The 20,322-nt window shown below is 36.5% G+C and overlaps 1 protein-coding gene across 3 annotated transcripts in view; it reads right to left on the bottom strand.

The window, feature by feature from the left end:
* Positions 1 to 6,453: 6,453 nt before the first annotated feature.
* vav3b (vav 3 guanine nucleotide exchange factor b) overlaps positions 6,454 to 20,322 on the bottom strand; it is a 72,207-nt gene continuing 58,338 nt past the window's right edge. For all 3 annotated transcript variants that reach the window (XM_082172836.1, XM_082172838.1, XM_082172837.1), the window contains exons 21-27: positions 19,610 to 19,675; positions 18,535 to 18,569; positions 18,311 to 18,427; positions 17,411 to 17,498; positions 15,583 to 15,688; positions 10,919 to 11,067; positions 6,454 to 7,877 (exon numbers count right to left, since the gene is read on the bottom strand). In XM_082172836.1, coding sequence (XP_082028962.1) covers positions 7,836 to 7,877; positions 10,919 to 11,067; positions 15,583 to 15,688; positions 17,411 to 17,498; positions 18,311 to 18,427; positions 18,535 to 18,569; positions 19,610 to 19,675 — 603 coding nt within the window. In that variant the 3' untranslated portion in view covers positions 6,454 to 7,835. The remainder of the gene's footprint in view (positions 7,878 to 10,918; positions 11,068 to 15,582; positions 15,689 to 17,410; positions 17,499 to 18,310; positions 18,428 to 18,534; positions 18,570 to 19,609; positions 19,676 to 20,322) is intronic.

Raw genomic sequence — 20,322 nt, 5'->3', positions numbered from 1 at the left:
AAGGTTACTATAAAATATGTAGCTCATAGTTAGTTCATGTTAGTTAATACATTAACAAATGTTAACAAATGAGAACTTATTGTAAACTGTTACCCAAAACAAGTATATATTCACTGGAATAAAAAGTGTGACATTTAGACTTTGTCGGCACAAGTACATGTACAAAATGTACATTTACACATAAAGGCTTTCGCACAGAAATTCAATTGTATAAATATTATTATTAAATTATGTCAACTGTTGTCCTGTTGACATAATTTATGCAGCCTATAACAATCCTTTAACGAATTTGAATTTATAGAAATGTGATAGTGTGCAAAGTGTATATGCTAGGTTAAAGAGAGGTGTTTTTGATCGAGATTTAAACTGACGGAATGTGTCTGCCCTCGAACAACAGGAAGACTGTTCCAGAGTTTAGGTGCTAAACAGGAAAAAGATCTAACCTCCCGCAGTCGATTTTTGATATTCTAGGTATATTATCAACTGGTCAGAAGTGACTGATGATGAGCTAAACCATTTAGAGCTTTGTAAGTAATTAGCAAGATTTTAAAAGTTATGCCATGTTTAATAGGGAGCCAATGCAGTGTTGACAGCACCGGGCTAGGTAACACTTTTGTTTAGGGTTTAATTCTCACTATTAACTAGTTGCTTATTTGCATACATATTACTAGGATGTTGGTGGTTTATTAGTACTTATAAAGCACATATTAATGCCTTATTCTGCATGACCATATTCTACATCCCTTAATCCCACCCAATTCCTAACTATTACTAACTATTAATAAGCAGTAATTAGGAGTTTATTGAGGCAAAAGTCATAGTTAATAGTTAGAATTGGACCCTAATCTAAAGTATGAACCCATGCTATAGTCATACTTCCTGGTCCTAGTAAGAACTCTAGGTGCTGCATTTTGGACCAGCTGGAGTTTGTTTATCAGGTGTGCAGGGCAAACACCTAGTATAGCATTACAATTATCTAGCCTTAAGGTCATGAATGCATGAACTAACATTTCTGCAATTGTCATTGAGAGCATATTTCATGATTTAGATGTTTTTAAGATAAAACATTTGATTTTACAAATACTAGAAATGTGGCTTTCAAATGAAAGATTGTTATCGAATAACACACCCAGGTTCTAATCTGGTAATGAAGACGTAATAGAGCAAGTGTTAGGAAGTATTCTAGGTTATTGTGTGCAGAGGTTTTAGTCCAATAATTAAAACTGCAGTTTTTTCCTGAATTTAGTATAAAGGAAATTACTAGTCATCCAATTTTTTATATCAACTATGCATTCCGTTAGTTTTGTGAATTGGTATATTTTGTCAGGCCGCGAAGAAATATAGAACTGAGTTTCATCAGCGTAACTGAAAACGAACACCATCTTTCCTAATGATATCTTGCAAGAGTAGCATGTACAGGGTGAAAAGCAACGGTCCTAGTACTGAGCCTTGCGGTACTCCATACTGAACTTGTGATCGATATGATAGGCTGGCGGTAAAGAGGGGTTTCGAGAGACTGAATCGTCAAACGAACTGTATTCAGACTCTTTGATAAATGAGGTGTTGTGCAATGTATATGAGAAAATCTATTGTAGGAGACTTTCAAAACAAAGTTAGGAACCTTTAAAAAGAGTATAATAGGGGCACTTTAAGTGGAAAGAAATATATGAAAATATGAATGTATTTAATTCTAAGTTTTAGATAATAATATAATTGAAATATTTACTCCATAACAATGAAACCTGGTACTAGGGGCTGAGGTGGGTCAGAGCTGCATATTTTATTGCCGTTTTAATGTGCCATTGTGTCATTACAGAACTTGGAGGCGGCTCAGAGACTTCATGTGGCAGACTTAAACCTGCTGTATGAAAATGCCTTTACAAGATCACTAATTGCCCGCCAAACAGCTTAGCCAATCATACGCATTCTTGCTTGCTTATAAAATCCATTTAGCATATTCTGAATCTGTTAGTGTCTCCAGCCCAGAATCTCTTTAGACGGTGCACTGCAACCACCCTCTGAAATGCTAGCAAGGCATATCATAGCATTCGTTTGTATTTTAAATAGTACCTCAATGGCATAAGAAGCATCTCCGGACTTAAATTGCAAATCACCTCCCCCGATCCCACCCCCACTAGCCCTCTGGAACAAATTATTTATGTATCACACCAACAGAGACTATAAATAATATATTGTGCCCCAGATCCCTGTGTCTGGAATGAAAGCATTTATCCTCTTTTGAAAATATGTAGTGGTATCAGAGCACAAGGGAGACTGTCTGCAAACGCAACAAGGGCTGAATCATATGAAAAAAAGCTATAACATTCAAATAACTTAAACACAAGTGTGTCTGTCTTGCTATGTTTGGAGTGAGAAAGAGGCCTGAAGGAAATATCCGGGTGTAAAAAAGGAGTGTGAAGACAGAATCAATAAAACCAGATGGTGTGAAATGACACTTTCTTGATGTAGGGACATCCTGTCAAGTTCTGCTAACATTGTGCAATAGAAGAAAGCCTGGGAAGAGTTTTGTGTTTACATTTTCTTAATAACCTGATCAGAAAACATTACAGGAAAAATCTTGAAATTACATTTTTAGTTATTTAAATAATAACAATAATATTGCTTTATTAAAACGAATTGATTTCTTAGTCTTGATAACTTTATCATGCCTTCATCATTTACTTCATTGCTACATTATAAATGCATTTTATGTGTTTATTTTATTGTTTTACCATTGCTTATACAGAAACTACCCATTATTCATAAAAATTAATTATTACAAGTTCAAAACTATGATAATAAAGAGTGAAAAACAACATGAATATTTATTGTTTGAAAATTATTTGTATGCATTAAAAAAAAATCATAACTATGAACGCAAATACTTCTATCAGGTATTACATTTACACCGTTACAGTTAGTTCCAGTCTTTAAATACTATTGGCTGATATTTAGTCCACACCGCACTGGGACTTTTCACTGTTTGTATCATTCCGCTTGTCTGTTTGTGCTTTGTGCATTCTGGATTATTCAGAGACTCTTTCTGCATGTTACATTGTAATGGCAGCATAGTGGATTTTGACAAGTGAGTGAGTCAATAAATCATTTACTGCCCAATTGTTGAAAAAATAAAATTAAAAAAACTTACAAATAAAGTTGATTCATACAAAAAAAAAGCCACTATTGTTTGTTGTTCAGAGATGCAATGATTCTGCTTTGGCTTTGTTAGGAACTACTTTAATTGATGGAGCAAAAGTAGACAAAATACTGTGGTGATGGGAGAAACAAAGCTTTTTGAAACTCTGAATCAATTAAACCAATTGCTTTGCAAAATCATTCAGTGTCAAGCAGTCTAAAAACCACACACTGGTGGTCAAAATGGTGCAAATGCAACATGAACACAGCCCAATCATTACTAAAGACACGAGATTCGCAAAGATTTTAAAGCTTCATCCCAGCTAACAGGGAACGTTCTCAGAACTTCCCACTACATGCCACTCATCAGTCATTAGAGTATTAGTAGACTGTCTGCTTAATTTATTCTAACAATTTATTCCCCAACAGATATTCTACTAAACCTTGTAAGTACAGTACATGCCAATTTAAATCCTAAACCAAACCTAACAGTACTAATTCTAATAAGAGTTAGTTGACACGTAGTTGCAAAGTTAGTAGAATATTGAAAGTGGACTAGCGAAAGTGAAACCTCCATTTTTTGCGATCAACTTCAGAAGAGTGACAGTTAAATATGTTAGTACTCAGAACCTCTTGAGGTTGGTTAATGCAAAAACTCAAGGATTGTATGTACAACTGCACTATGCACTTGCAATGCATCGTGGATTCTGTATAGGTTTAATGGAAGGTGTATTACGAAGTGCAAAGCCCAAAGGGGCAGTGAGTGCATGAGGACAGCCGTCCTCATTCACTCCAAGGTTGGATCGGGGGGGATTCATTGTGGTCCACTCAGGGTTTGTTCCCTTCAACAGCTTTGATCCGCAAGTGTTTAATTACTCAATAGTGCTGATGAAGTAATTGAGGCGCTCAATCTCCGTCCTTCCTATCAGACATACAGGGGCTTTATTGAGTTTCCCTCACACTCTCCCCATCTACAGTTGCTGAATTGGTAAAGACAGTGTGGTGAGGTAAGTCACACCCATATAACACATAACTCTTCACCCGTTCCTGTCTCTTATTCAACACCAAGAGGTGACACTTTCAGGTCATAAGATTGAGGGATGCTCTCTCTCTCTCTCTCTCTCTCGCTTCCTCTGAAGTCTCCTGCTGTCAGTTCACAGCTTTCAGAAGTAGAGAGAGATAGACCTGCTTCCATCCTCTGGCAAACAAGGCTGGCCATCAATCATTGCTGCTCTCACCTCATGGCTCTTTCTCAACATGCCTCAGGTTAAATCTCCACCACTGTTCCTACTCAGCTCCTACAGTCCTAAGATGAATTAAGAGCTTTGTTGGGAATTAGTGACAAGTACACTGGAATTCCGAAAAAGAATGTAAAATAATCAAACATATCCCCCAGTTTGTTTGGAAACATATTGAGGAAAAAAACACATGACATTTAAATAAAAGCCCAGGCATGACATTTGTTGATGTTTAGGAAAAGTGACATGCTTTACTGGGTGGCGGTACTACCTTTTGCAGACATTTTTGTTTTTGTTTTGTATAGTACAGATATGATAAAAATGCATTTTGCTCAATCTTTGCCACTTAAACTTCATCAATTATAACTTGATTATTTAAACAATGGTAGATTGTTGTTATTCTTAACAGGACAGTAATAAACAGCTAAAGTTAAAGTCATTGTTATGGATTGAGAGTTATCTTACATTAGGTCGTCAACTTGAAAATAATTTAGCATCTTTGTTAAAAATGTTGATGTTACCAGCCAGATAAAACAACTAACCCCACAAAACATGCTAACACTTACTCTTGCTGTTGTTTTCCCTCCAAAAATGATGTCACTTCCTGGAGGATGATGTCATTGAGGAAGTGGCTTAAATGTATTACTAAAGGGATACAAACATATATCAGAATGAAAAGGGTACAAGTGAAAACATGTAAATTGGTCCGATTACAATATTCCCAAGAATTGTTTTCTTTTGTTGCAAAATTGTTATTAGAGAAAGGAAAAAAAAAAAAAAGGAAAAAATATATATATCTTGATTAATTTGACTTCTATCATTTATATCTTGATCAAGTTTTGAGTTTACTATTTTGTATCAGTTGATATTTATATAATTTTATTATATTACATTTTATATGATGGGGACATGAAAATATCCTGCTTAACAGTCATGTTAATGATTTGTGTGCATTTAAAGTTGGAAGAAAAATTATCAAAGGAAAGAGATGACTATCTCATACTTTTTTTTATATAAAAGTACCATGTTTAGAAATATAGAGCTGATTTCCAAAACTGTCACTTGCCAAGTGCCAAAAGTAGCATAAACTTGGCCATAACTTTATCAGGAAATGCAACATAATACATGTTTTAAACCTTTACCATCAGAAGTTTATTTTTTACCATGAGAACTCTGTGTGCTGGAATATTCCTCACACTAAGCCACCAGAACAAAAGTACGAGGAAAAATATTCAATAACACTCAACTCAATAAAATACAAGGGAAAATAATCTATAAAGAAAATAAGACATCTAAATAATGCCACTGTAATGGTACAAAATATTTTAATAAAAGTAATACAAAATACAGTTTCATGGCCATTCAGAATTTATACCCAGTAAATTTTCTCACACCATTGGCAAATGTATGGAAAAAAAGTTACATTTTGACCCTGTATACATCTATAAAAAATTCACTTGCTAAACAGTGTGAAAAAAACAATAATTTACATTTATTCTGATGAAAACCAGACAACATGAACTGTTAGGTGCATTAAGAAACAGATGAAATGACTGCAATTATTTTTTTCAACATTTACAACAGCAGTGAAAATGCCACTTCTGTAAATATAGTTTTAGAAAAGACATGACCTGGATTTTAGCATATAAAGCAGCTTGTAACACATGTCTGTCCATTTAGAGAGCAATTTCCTTTGCAAAGAACTTACAAAAAATTTTTAAACAAAGTTAATCTGTGCTGAAAGTCCAAATTCAAGGGAAGCTGATATATCTAGTACAGTGCAAAAATCTATTCTCAGTGTTTTTATCTTGTTCTCCAGTAAAAACATCTAAACATCCTTAAAACAAGATAAACTTACCTGAGAAGAAAAATGACACAATATTCAGACTTTTTTTCAGAGGAAGTACCTTGGATAAGGTTCCCTTCAGATATAGATATAGTGTATAAGATGTATACACTACTGTTTAAAAGTTTGGGGTCGATGAGGTTTTTAATGTTTTTGAAAGAAGCCTCTTATGCTCAACAAGGCTGCATTTATTTGATCAAACATGCAGTAAAAATAGTAAAATTTTTAAAAATATTATAATTGAAAATAACTGTTTTCTATTTTAACATATTTTAAAATATAATTCATCCCTGTGATGTCAAAACTGAATTTTCTCGTGAGAGACTGACACGGAAGAGAAGAAATGGCTGAATAAAGTCGTTATTTTTGTTTTGTTTTTGTGCGCACAAAAAGTATTCTCGTCAATTCATAACATTAAGGTTAAACCACTGTAGTCACATGGACTATTTTGACGATGTCTTTACTACCTTTCTGGGCCTTAAAAGTGGTAATAACGTTGCAGTCTATGGGGGGGTCAGAAAGCTCTCGGATTTCATAAAAAAAATCTTCATTGGTTGCGAAGATGAACGAAGGCCTTACGGGTTTGAAACGACATGACATGAGGGCGAGTAATAAATGACAGAATTTTCAATTTTGGGTGAACTAAATCTTTAAGAACAGCATTTGCTCTAAGTAGAAGTAAATCCTACTTTCCCCCAAACTTTTAAATGGTTGTAAATTTTGTCATCTTCCATTGGCATACTTTTTCTAACTGTACTTTTAATTTCATACTTCCATTTTTTGCTGTGTCTAGCATTCTAGTCCCATTGCAAACACTGTAATGTCTTTAAGTTGCATGGAAAGAGAACGAATTGACGTCAGTCCCAAATCAGTGCCAACATTCTGCTTGGGAGCACCTGAGGTTCAGAAACAGACAGAGTGATGACTGATCACAGTGCAGTGAGATGGATATCACACTGAACGGCAGGCCTCCTGTCACCGCGCAGCGCCCCGAGCGCACCGAGAGAGCACTGCTGCTAAGTGTTATCAGGGCTGAAGAGGGAGGAAGGCTTCGTGACAGCACCGCGCTCCATCTCGCCCCAGCCAAACTTTGCAGAGTCAGACGGGCGGATGAATTCATCAATTATAGCACAAGGTGAGCTGAAAGCACAGCGTAAAGGTCGCCGAGTGGAGGGGGAAAAAAAAACGGCCAGCTCAGGGCTTTTCTCTCTGCGTGCCACTCCTGAGTTTATGGGAGGTCCGGCATAGCAGAGAAATGGAGTTTAAATTTTAAACAGGCAGAGAGAGAGGGGGGCCCCAGGCCCTGTGTGAAGATTTCAGGAGGTGACAGGGTGAGAGGGAGGGAAAGAGTGAGAGAAAAAGATGTCTGGACTGAATGTGGATCAGCGAGGGACATTCATAACTAATTAAACAGTCAATGCCGACGGGGCCTCAGATGCATCACGCTGCAGGTCTCAACCGCAGTCCACCGCATCCCATTAGAGGAGGATGATAATTGCTGTGTTTGTGGTGCTTCGCTCATGTAAGTGTGCATTATTCACCATTACATTTCTTGTCTAACGCCAACATGTGCCTTATCACTGTCACAGCATAGTGAGGATGACTTCCTGCACTGGTCACTCCTCTTCCTCCACATAGGTTGAAGGGAACCATCCCACCTGTAATTTATAAAACATCCGTAAACATTACTTAAGAGCAACAGAGCATATCTCTTCATCCTAGATGAGCAGTTTGAGAGCTTTTGTGTGTCAGATCTGATAATGACATGTGCAAAAGAATCATTAAAAGTCATGCTGTCATCACCTCCTGTTAATCATCTCTCTCGTTAACGCACTCGAGCGTATGAAATGAAGGAAAGTGAATCTATAATGGCTTGAGGAATGATTCAGGTGTCTTGGAGAGTCAAGATCTGTGATATTGCATGGGAAATGCTGGGCTAAACTTCAATTTCAATCTCAAATTTCAATCATGTTGTCACACCTCTATATTGCTATGTCATTTGGTAGTGTCCAATTGCTTTCAGAACTGGGGTACATTCGCAAAATGCGTTTACCTTTAATGTGGGTACTACATTTAACTTGGTACTACCGAAAGCTGTTTATGACGACAAAATATAGCATATGTAAATCAATAGAGGCCAAACACAGACTGTGTTTGGGATTCATGACTGTATTCGTCAATCGTAATTAATATGGATAAATTAGATAAACTATAATTTAAAAATATCCCATTTAAAAATATAAAATATATTATTATAAAAAATAAAGTCATTACTCCAGTCTTCAGTGTCACATTATCCTTATCCAAATAATTCTAATATGATAATTTGCTGCTCAAGAAACAATTCTTCTGATAAATGTTGAAAACAGTTGTGCTCCTTAATATTTTTGAGGAAACAGGTACTTTTTTCCAGGATTCTTTGATCAATATAAAGTTCAAAATAACAGCATTTATCTGTTAACATTATAAATGTTTAAACAAAATTAATCAAATTAATCAAAACTCAAAAGTGACAGTAATGCATCTTTAGTATTAATTTCTTTAAAAAAAATCTTACTGACCCCAAACATTTGAACAGTAGTGTACATATAAATTATTAGAAAATAAGAATATTATAAAAACAATATTAATATGAAATGATATGATTTTTTTATGAAAATGTATAGATCTGACTAATGTTTTATGTAACTATAACAGAATACAGCTACTCTCTTTACAGCAAGGTTCAATTTGTTAACACAGTTAAACACAATAGATCATAAACCATCTTGTTTACCATTATAACAGTATTATTAATGCACAATATTAAAACTATTAAAACAATATATAATTCTGTTGTTGTTCTGTAAAACTGTATTTTTTCACTGCTATATGTGCCTAGCAGTTCCATTTTGAGCAACCATGAACTGTGATTCGCATGGAAGGGTAAGAGTTCAGTTTACATGATGTGGAAGTTCCGAGAAAAATGCTGAAAATATGAAGCACCAGTACTAAAGCGGTTCACTAGAGGTTTTGGTGCTTTTAAAGGGGCAGTAAGTGATTTCTGAGAAACACTGTTGATATTTGAAATCAGCCCAAACAAACACAGGTTTCCAGCGCTAGAAAGCTTTTCTAAAATGAATGTGGGTCCCAAAGCTTTTGCCAGGGTTCTTGCAGGTTTCAGTAAGTCAAATTTAAGACCTTTTTAAGACATTTTAAGACCATAAAGATCGAAATTTGAAATTTTAATTTAAGAAAAATAAATAAATAAATCAAATCAAAGAATTCATATTATTTCAATGAATTCAGTACTTGAAAAAGCATTAATTTAATTTACAGATAAAGCAATCACATTAGTAACCGTCCACACCCAACAACGCGTGTCAGAGAAAAGAACAGAATCAGATATAATTTTTTTATAGAACATTGTACTTTGCATATTATACTGTAAAAAACACATAATTAGTTGATTTTAGTTGATCATAGTTGATCATAACTAGAGATGAAATGGCATGAACATGTCATTTCATGATCATAGTGACAATTATCACGGTTATCACAGAATCCTGTTCAAAAAGTACTAATACTACACAATGAAATCAATTCACCAAGTTTTATGTCGAAAACCAGCAAATAACAAATAAAATTAGCATCAAAATGCACCTTTTGTTTACATAAACATTTAAATAATACCATTAAAAATGATAGCCAGATTTTAAAAGTGTCTTGCAACATGTTATATACTAACATGTACAAGTTCACATAAAGTTTTGCCAAAAAAAGGTTTTTATAAAAAAAAAGGTAAACCTCACATATTTCAGACTTTAAATAATTTTTTATAAAAAGAATGAGTCCAAAAAGATAAATTACTGACATTTACAATGCACTTTAGCTTATCTTTTATTATTAATAGTAAAATTCGGTCCGATTTTCCCGTGGCGTCTGTCGTTGCTATGCAACCATGCACTGCGCTCTCCACAACGACAAAGAAGTTTTAGTGGCTAATGGATTTCCACCACCGAAAAACGCTTGCTGTAGCTCTACTACAAGATTTATTTACGGAGAAGAGAAAAACACCCGTAGTGTTTGGGTGCACCCCCATCCTTCCTGTTGACTGAGCTTTCAATGTTGTCACGGAAAGGGCGAAGCTGATCGGTTGGTTCTTGTCACATGACCTGTGTTGCGGCATTCTGAAGAGTTGAGATTTTTTCATCTCGCTGCGCTTGGAAAAAAATGAGCACGTCACTACTGGTAGCTCGCGAGCAACGTGTTGGAGACCCCTGCTCTAGAGCTCCGCTTTGTAGGCTACGACTCGATACTTTTTTGCTACTTTGTAATATCTTTCTGCGGCCAGCGTTTAAGACCGCGGATGAAAATCTGGCCGTTTTTAAGACGTTTCAAGGCCTTAAATTTAAAGTTCCGAATTTTAGACTTTTTAAGACCCTGCGGGAACCCTGTTTTGCCTGTTCCCAACCCTTCTTCTTCCAATTGTATTCCTCTGACCTTATATTTTATATTCTTCATTTGTAATGTCTCTCAGCCATCTCTCTTTCTACAGTCCTTCTTCAAATCTCTCTCTTGCTCTCTCTCTCCTCCCCCACCATAAGTGTAAATGCACCCCTGCTGCTGATTGGCTACAAGTGTGTTGTCATGCTCAGCCCAATCCACTTTCAACAGCATTTCTCAGTAAATAAAGGTTTATAAGAGTGTTTTCCCTTACCCGGCCATTGACTTCACCCTTCCACCATCCATTAGTACACTTAATATAGATCTTCACCAGGTCGCCCACCTGCAGAGAGAGTTCCCGAGTATCCTTGGAGCTGAAATCATATCGTGCCAGTGCAATGCCGAGCACTCTCGGGGTCAAAACTGAGGGAGAGGGGGATGTAAGACAAAAACAAGTTGTTAAAAAAAGGACAAGAGTGAGAGACACAAATGTTTTCACAAGACATGCCAAGTAGGACAAAACGTGTGAACATGTAACAAGATGATTGGAGATTTGGAGGAAAAACGGGGCACAAATGGCGTTGCATCATACTCAGACATTTTCACACACAAAAGAGCTGAAGCAAACACAGGGAGAAAAGACTGAGATGGCTGGTGGGGGAAATGAATAAGACAGGTGGCTGATAGCTGTACCTGACCAGAAGGGTGAGGGGGAGGGAGGAACAAAACTGTAGCTGGTGGGACTCAAAACGGAAAGCCCACACAGCACTGGAGCTTAGGATCCGAGCCGAAGCAGAGCGAAGAAAATAAGAACACAAAAACCCAGAGATCTTAACGGAGACATTTTCAACAAAACAAACATAAACAAGCTAATATCAAGAACTCCACACAGCACCGGGAAATGAACACACTCAAATTTAGGAAAATGTCTCAGTGTTTTACGATTTGATCAAATATTTATTATGATATTAATTTCATCATAATTGGGGAAGGAAATGCATTCCACGTTTTTTTAGATCTCAAGAATGAATGTAAACATAACTTGTTTGTTTAGTAAACTCCACAGAGTAAGCTACCTTTTAATTTAGGGCTTAATTTTAGGTTGGTTTTTTTATTCTGTTTTCAGTTGTATTTTTTCTACATTTTTGTTTGATCATTTAATATAAATTTATCATCAAAAATTGTGTCTAATGAACTGAATTCATAAAACAAAGATTTTATATAAATTTATATTTTTTTCACAAATAAGGTACTTGTATACTGTATACATTTAAACATGGATAAATATTTGGGTTGTCATGTTATAATAAATTGCATTATTATAACTGTTATTTGTATTATTAATTTGCGAAGTACATTTGACTTTTTACAAACATTTGACAAACTTTTAGTTTGTCATAAGACCTATGACAATAGCTTTTTTCAAATGAAACCGTGAAATGCTGGAGAAGAACCTTCATAGCAGCTCTGGAGAGTTCATGTGAACTGTTCTCAAATAGTGAGATAGCAAACACTGAAAACACCACAAGCAATACACAGCCTTTTTAGCAACACACCCGATCATCTCCGATCAAAGGAAATAGAATATCGAAAAATGATTGCCCAGTCCTATTTTGGACCCCATTGACTTTTATCGTATGGACAAAAAAGCACTGAGACATTTCTCAAAATGTCTACTTTCATGTTTCACAGAAGAAAGAAAGTCAAAGAGGTTTGGAACGACATGTGAGTGAGTAAATGATCACAGAAAAGACCAAAATCTGGACTACTTCAGCCATATGGACTACTATTATGGACTACTTACTAAACTATTGGGGCAGAGGTGGGTGGGATATAAAAACAGAAGAAAAAGTCATAGAGGTTTGGAATTTCATGAGCAACCCATTCCTATATTTTTCAAGATTATATTTTTTTCTCTAGGTTTTGTGATAGCTTTTGCCAAGTGCGTGCTCCTGGCCCTGTCACTGGCGCAGCTGTGATAGAGCGCGAGTCCTGTTACCATCTGAACGCCCATCTGAGCATCCAGGACTTTCTAATATGTAAACTAGCAAACGTCAGATCCACAATATGTTTGCCTTCCTGCTTTGCATCTCCTCTGGGGGGAACGAAGCAGTAGATGATGAGCCAACTACTTTTTCCTGTGACACTGACACTCAGAAATCGTGCAGCTATTCACACGTTCGATATCTACGCAAGATTGAAACCGATGCGATATCTGTAATGCAAATAACTTTTCTCACATTAGTGTATAAAACCCATCACTGGTATCTCCCTTTGTGTTCAACGTGTTTACCAAACACTCTGCGCCTGCAGACGTGTCAGCGCACACACGACCACTGATCTGTTGGCGCATTTGTACGCGTTTTGGTTTGCGGCATACCAGCGAGAGCAATGTCCCAGGATGCATCAAGGGCCTGGATTTTCTGCTGCGGTTTGTGAAAGGATGTGTTACCGAGATTGGCAGTCAAGTATAAACACCTCTAATAAGCTGAGGATGCTGACGAAAAAAGGACAAATAGATCAGCGAAACCCCCAATTCACAATCCCCACAATCCCGTTCTTTATATCAACAGAGCTGTACTCGTTCGCGAAGCCTTTTTCTACGTGACACATCTCTCTCTGTTCAATAAAGCTGACTTTCCATGTCTCCACTAGTTGCCCTTTCATTTCTCAGTGCAGGGACTGTTTTTTTTTTTTCCTTTCAACTGCGAGAGAGAAAATCAGCCAAGTCCCCACAGGTGAGAGGAAGCTTAGCATCCATCATGGCTTTTTCCTGTAACTCCAACCAAACTGTCATGTCGTGTCAGGGAGATTGCCGGTGCTACTTGAGTCTTGTTTAGCAGAGTCCTCTCTCTCGCTGCGTCGCCTGAAGCTGCAGAGCCAGACACAAACAGCCTTTTTCCTGCTGCCAGGTGCCGAGTGTGTACGGCTCGCTTCACAGCATCTGTCTGTCTCTTTGAGGAGCCATCTTGGGCAATGAGACCTGGAGTAAAGACGTACGTTTTTCCCATGAAAGCAACACGTGTGCATGCACACTTTACAATTTCACCCAACGACCAGCATGCCAAGTGTTCAACATTTATATTGAATCAAAAGTGTCTGAGAGGTGTCAGGACATAGCTTAATATACCTCCCGAGCGCAATGCCTCCTGCCTCCTGCCATTAAAAGAGGACCTTTCTGAAGTTCACACTGGAGGTCGACAGGCTGCTAGTACACGTTCCTGCTGCTGGATGAAGTTACTGCGTAACTGGCCATAACTCTCTGACAAAGAATATTTATTTCTATTGTGGTAACTAATCTAAAGACTAATGTTCTGCAAGGGAACAATTTTGTATGTCTGCATATAAATTACAGCAGTGCTTAAAGTAGTACTTAGAATGTTACAGTACTGCAATTTCTTTAATTAAATCTCTTTATAATTGAAAAAGTATAAATTATATTTTTGTATTATTTTTATAACTTTTCTGTACGTGTGCAAAGATTAATCATACAGAACAGTGAAATCGCTCTCAGAGCGATAATCTGAACCTGACCTCCTTCTTGCGTGCACACTCTATAGTAGTGGTCAACTGATAAGGATTTTTTGATGCCTAATGCAGATACAGAGCAGGGTGGCCGATGACCAATATACAGTAAAGCACACACACAAACACAAACACACACATATATACATAAATACATGCTGATTTTTCAGCATCATTACTGCAGTCTTAAGTGTCACATGATCTGACAGAAATCATTCTAATATGCTAATTTGCTGCTCAATAAACATTTCTTATCCTGGATCTAATTCAAATAATCCCTATCCTGTTCTCTAAAAGGGTTTTAAAAGATGTGAATGGATGGCTCAGTTCCTTTGTCTGGAGCAAGCACAGACCAAAGCTGAAATTCTCTGCACTACAACTACCAGGGTCGATGGGAGGATTGCAAAACTATAGCCTGAAAGATACCTCATAATGTAATACAGTAACAGAAGTCTGTCTCCAATAAAAAAAACGACTATTTCAGACAGTCAGTGAGTGAGTCTGTTATACAATGCTCCTAATGCTACATCTGAGGTAAATGTAGTTCTGAATTCTAGACTTGCTTAGAGAGGGAACTTTTTGTCTCTATATAAGTGAAGAAGAATGGGGAAGTATTTGGAAATATGCAAAATCTATTTCGGTATGTAATCGTGCTAAGGCTATACAGTTCAAAATTGTGCATAGGATGCATATTTCACCAAACCATAGACAAGCATTTAACAATAAACCTTTCACCTCTATGCCTTAAGCGCAAAACACAAATTGATAAACTCACTCACTGTCTTTGGTCATGTAATCAGTTACAAATATATTGGGCAAAGATAGTTTCTGAAATGAGTAATATCTTTGATAAGGAGTTGGTATTGGATACTTTATTTGTTAACCTTGGTTTTGTTAAGCTTTGATTTTATCAAAAGAAAAAAGACTGTTTAATCTTCTTACTTTGAAGCTAGGAAAAAACATATTACTGAGGTGGATAAGTGACAACACTCCAGGTTGGCACAAGATTTTGATGGAACTAATCCCACTGGAATATTTAACTTGACTAGTTAATGGTCAGCCAGGGCATATTTATAGTGTCTGGAAGCCCTAATGTTATATCAATAATCTAGGGACTGAATTGTCAACAATTCTGCTGAAGGGTTTTCACATTCATGTACCTCAAGTGAGTTTAAAATGGTTTTGAGCTTGTAATATACTGCAGTTATATATTAAGTGTATTCATTTATTTAATTATTTTTACTTGATTATATTTACCTTTATTTATTTACCTTGATTACCTTATTTTTTACCCTTTTACCTGAACATGAATTCTGGTCACTTCATAACTGTAAGTCACTATCAGTGTGAACAGGGCTAAGAGACTAATGTCATCATATAATGAGTTAATCTAAGGGAAATGTAGATACTAACCAGCAGTTCTGAATCCACTGAGCTCCTTATACGGCATCTCCAGAGTCGTGTCCAGTGTACGGAAACCCTCTTTCAGAGAGTGCTGTTTGTAATATTCAACCAGTCCCTGGACAGAAACATGTTTAAAAGCTTATTATAAGGATTCTCAAAGTTTTTTGCCAGCTAAAATGAGATTTTAAGTTAATATTTCAAAAATGTAACACATCTGCATGTTCACGGTTCTCTGATTTCGGTTAATGGTTAAATCCATGTAGCAGGGCTCAAAACACCACAATTTACATATATTAAAATATTCCTTTTATTTAAAAACAACACACGTTTTGTAGAGAAATGAATGTGGTAGCGATGCACTGATCATGATTTTTCATTGCCAATTCCATTTTGTTTTTTACAAGCAAATTGTCCAATTCCGATACCGGCTGCCAATTTTTGTCTTTGTTTAAGCAAATTTATCAGTTGTTTGTTTGCTCTATAACAGGCCAAACTGGCCTTAAAAATGAATAAATAAAAACATCTGTAGCCATTTGAAATTAGAGGCAACCACTGCATTTTAATCACGATCCAAACAAAGATGCTACACACAAATGTAGCATGAGCAGTTGATTTAATTTAAATTAGATTGCATAATTTCAAGACTTAGAGCAAATTGTCTGACTTTAGCTTTGTGAAATTATGTTGCATAAGACACACCTGCACACCACAAATACAGATGGACTGAATGAAAATGCAAATTCACTCTCAGAAGACTATTCTGAAGACAGTCAATTTCCTTCAGAGATACATTCATATAAATCCCCACCCCAATTTAATATTTCTATTTTTCTTCCTATATTTCGAGCCTCACGGACAGTGATCTTGCTGTGTTTGGTATTTTCTCTGCTGTGAGTCTACGCTCTCCTCTTTCCGCCCGTGTTCAGCGTGTCCCATATCTTTGGCCTGTGTGTTAACATCCTGTAACAGACTTCGTAATATTTTCACACAAATTACATTTCGGGAAAGGATTGCAATGCAGTTTTTGTGCAAGTCCGGAACAGAGATTAGCCAAATTGAAACTATAAACCGGCCGCTTGCGATCGTGTGTTTGAAGAACAAACAATGCAGTTTCCGATTTTGGTCAACCAGTGCATTTGTAGAAAAAAGGTCGCACCACAACAATTATTTGCACTTTCACAAATGCTCCCAAATAAATTTTGAAGTCGCACAGATTCAATTTCGGGATCATATGCGACCAAAATGGTGGCAATTTCCAGCCTTGCATAAGCGAAATTCTTTTCTTTTTTTTGAGATTTTCAATAGTGGAATTTTAGTGTGTATCTTAGTGGAACAGCTAAAATTGCTTATAAATGCTCACAGTTAAAAGGATCTGTATCTAGCAACACTTACAAAAACATACGTATATGGTTTTATGGATGTGTACCATGACAATACTATGTATTCTTTGATGTACCCTGCAGTACCATGATATATGAATTGGTAATTCAGTACTATGGAATACATCAAAGCTTTACCATCCTTGTTACATGCTGTCACACAGTATTTTTTTATAAGGGAAAACTTTATCATTTTAAAAGAACATGTAACAAGGTTGCAGTAGTACTGTTGTCTCTAATGGATTAATAGCTGGACCCATGTTATTAATTATGCTAATGAAATACAGGATTATGCAGATCAGCAAATGTTCTGGTTTTACGATAAAAAAAGCTCAGGACTCTGCAGCACAGATAGCGACATTGAATTATAGCACCCTACATATGTATTCATACGGTTATGATAAATAGAGCAAATGCTGATGAAGACCATTGCTTCTGAGCAACTCAAACCCACTTACTAATACAGTCTTGAACGTCCTGCTTTCAGCAATGTAGAAGAAGCCCTCCTTAGTGAGGATCTTAATGTGCTTCACATCGTTGTTGTACCTGCAGATGGCAGAGAATCATTGTAACCATTCCAGGATTGTCAGTACTTCCACTTCCACTTGATCTCAAAGGAGTTTTCCCTGGGAATGGGCTGATAAACAAAAGTTAAGCCAAGACATATCTTTCTATTTATGGAGCACATTAAAAACAAGTGCATACTAAAATGCTTTAAATGTGCAATTAAAACACTTTTAACACCTAAGATAGGAACGTTCACCCAAAAAAGAACATGAGGGGTCAGTAAATCATTTTCATTTTTGGGTGAACTATCCTTTTAATTCTGGATCTAAAGATGTCATGAGCAGGAGAAGATGTAATGTCCAGTGGCATGTTATTCCATGACCTTGGACCAGCTATAGAAAAACCACAATCCCTTTAAAGTTTAAATGTGAGCTTCCTATAACATAAGGATGTGAAATTGTTTTGTCAGTCTCTGACCGCAGGTCAACACACCCACAGGACCTAAAGCCCCACATAAAGAGGACAAAATGTTTTGACAGGGAACCTGTGATTGGTTTAAGCATGAGACAAGCAACTATAAAATGTTCTGAGGTAATAAAGCCCACACTGCGCATGTAGTGTGATAACTCACTGACCACATCCACGCTACACAATGAGCTATATGCAAATTTGTGATGCATTATGTATTGGGTTGCATCGAGGGAAATGCATGAAGAAAGCTAAGCTTTGCATGCAAAAGGATGTTCGTGCAAGAACCTCACAGACCATCCGTCACGCCAATTTTATGCGCAATAAAAACACGCTTGAGCGATCAAATAAACAGTATGAAGTGATATAATAGCTAGACGTACTTGATGCTGATGGCGTACTCTCTGCTCTCCCGGCTCCTGTATCGCACCAGGTAGGTGCTGTTCTCTCTCTCCATGAGCTCAGACTCTGCATGGTGCCTCTCTATGGGCCCAGCGAACCTGCTCGCACAAGCCAACGGGCATATGGCTCAGCACATGTAGTCATGCAGGTTATTTTATGAGTCATGGGGATATTGGAGTAACTGTGGTTAAACATTTAGACTTACCAGGGTTGGGCTGAATAGTCGACTGTCCTGGGTACCTGAGCATGGGACACATTACAAACAATGTCATACATATATACACTACCAATTATACCATTATAGACAAATATAATTTATTAGTATTATTATTACTTTTATATATTTTTGAATGGATAAGTTTGACTGGATACTGAATCTATCTATCTATCTATCTATCTATCTATCTATCTATCTATCTATCTATCTATCTATCTATCTATCTATCTATCTATCTATCTATCTATCTATCTATCCATCCATTATCTATCCATCCATTATCTATCTATATATCCATCCATCCGTTATCTATCCATCCATCCATCCATCCATCCATCCATCCATCCATCCATCCATCCAAACAGTGTGTATGGCATGTCGGTCAGGAAATTATTGTATTTATAATATTAAGTGAAACTCTCCATATATTCAGAGTTTCATTCCATATATTCAGTTTTATTCCATATATTCAAGTTTCATTCCATATATTCAGAGTTCCATTCCATATATTCAGAGTTTCATTCCATATATTCAAGTTTCATTCCATATATTCAGAGTTCCATTCTATATATTCAGAGTTCCATTTCATATATTCAGAGTTTCACTCCATTCCATATATTCAGAGTTTCATTCCATATACTCAAACTTCATATTATAAATACAATCATTTCCTGAACGTCATACCCTAAGTGTATATATATAAATTGTAGACAAACATAAATCTATATATATATTTATATTTTATAAATTACTCCAGTAATGTAATCCCATTACGCCAAGTCTTCAGTGTAACATGATCCTTCATAATTCATTCTAATATGCTGTTTTGGTGCACAAGATTTTATTTATTTTTTTGCAATGTTGAAAACAGTTGTGCTGCTTAATTTTCTGTTGTTGTTGAAATCGTGATACATTTCAAATGATTTTTTGATGACTAAAAAGTTCAAAATAATAGCATTTATTTGAATAAGAAATCCTTTGGAACAATGTAGAAAAAACTGATAAAAATACAAATCAATAGCATTAAAATGATTGTGCAAGTCATCCAACTATACATACTTACACATGGGCAGGGCTTGACTGCATCACTTGGAAAGAATCCAGTCTCTTGCGTTGTCAAGATTTTGCCCTGCCAGGAAGTGTGGTTGTTAATTGCATTATATTTGACTTGAGGCGATGCTCGCCCCTCCCTTTTGCTTTAATAAATCTAAGACAATTAGCTCACAACAAGCAGTGAATCTCATTTAGAGCCACAGTTAATTACTGTTCAGCCCCTACCCACGGTTAAACTCCGTTAGGCATCAGAATGAAAGCATCACCTAATGCTGAATAATCATACAGCTTCCACAGCAGAACCTCGTGAATCATGACACTCGCCAATAAGCCATTGTTTGATATTGCTGCTCCGAGCATATTTGGATTTATGAATTACATTAGACTGAGTTTCATATTATGTCCTCACGCAAAAGATTGTATTGAGCAATCGCAGGCCGGATGCCAGTTTTAAAATAGGCTCATTTCTTGCATGGCTTCAGCCACAATTATCTGTATATTTTTGGATAAAAACAGACAATTCCCCCCCAACTCAGTATGAAACAACAGCTGGGAGGTTATAATGCACTGTGAACGTGGCGGAACCAGGTGCCAAAATTTAGCAGCCTATGACTGATTTTGAGTTTGGCTGAAGGTTTGACTGAGGGTGTAATGAGGATCTTCTGAAAACAACTATACTGAAAAAGTATATACTTTTCTTTCCAGGCTCCCTTTAAGATCATC

The sequence above is a fragment of the Leuciscus leuciscus genome (assembly GCF_965113295.1).
Source record: "Leuciscus leuciscus genome assembly, chromosome: 6".
NCBI lineage: Eukaryota > Metazoa > Chordata > Actinopteri > Cypriniformes > Leuciscidae > Leuciscus > Leuciscus leuciscus.
Note: the sequence above shows the minus strand (reverse complement) of the source record. Positions and strands in the feature narration are given on the sequence as shown.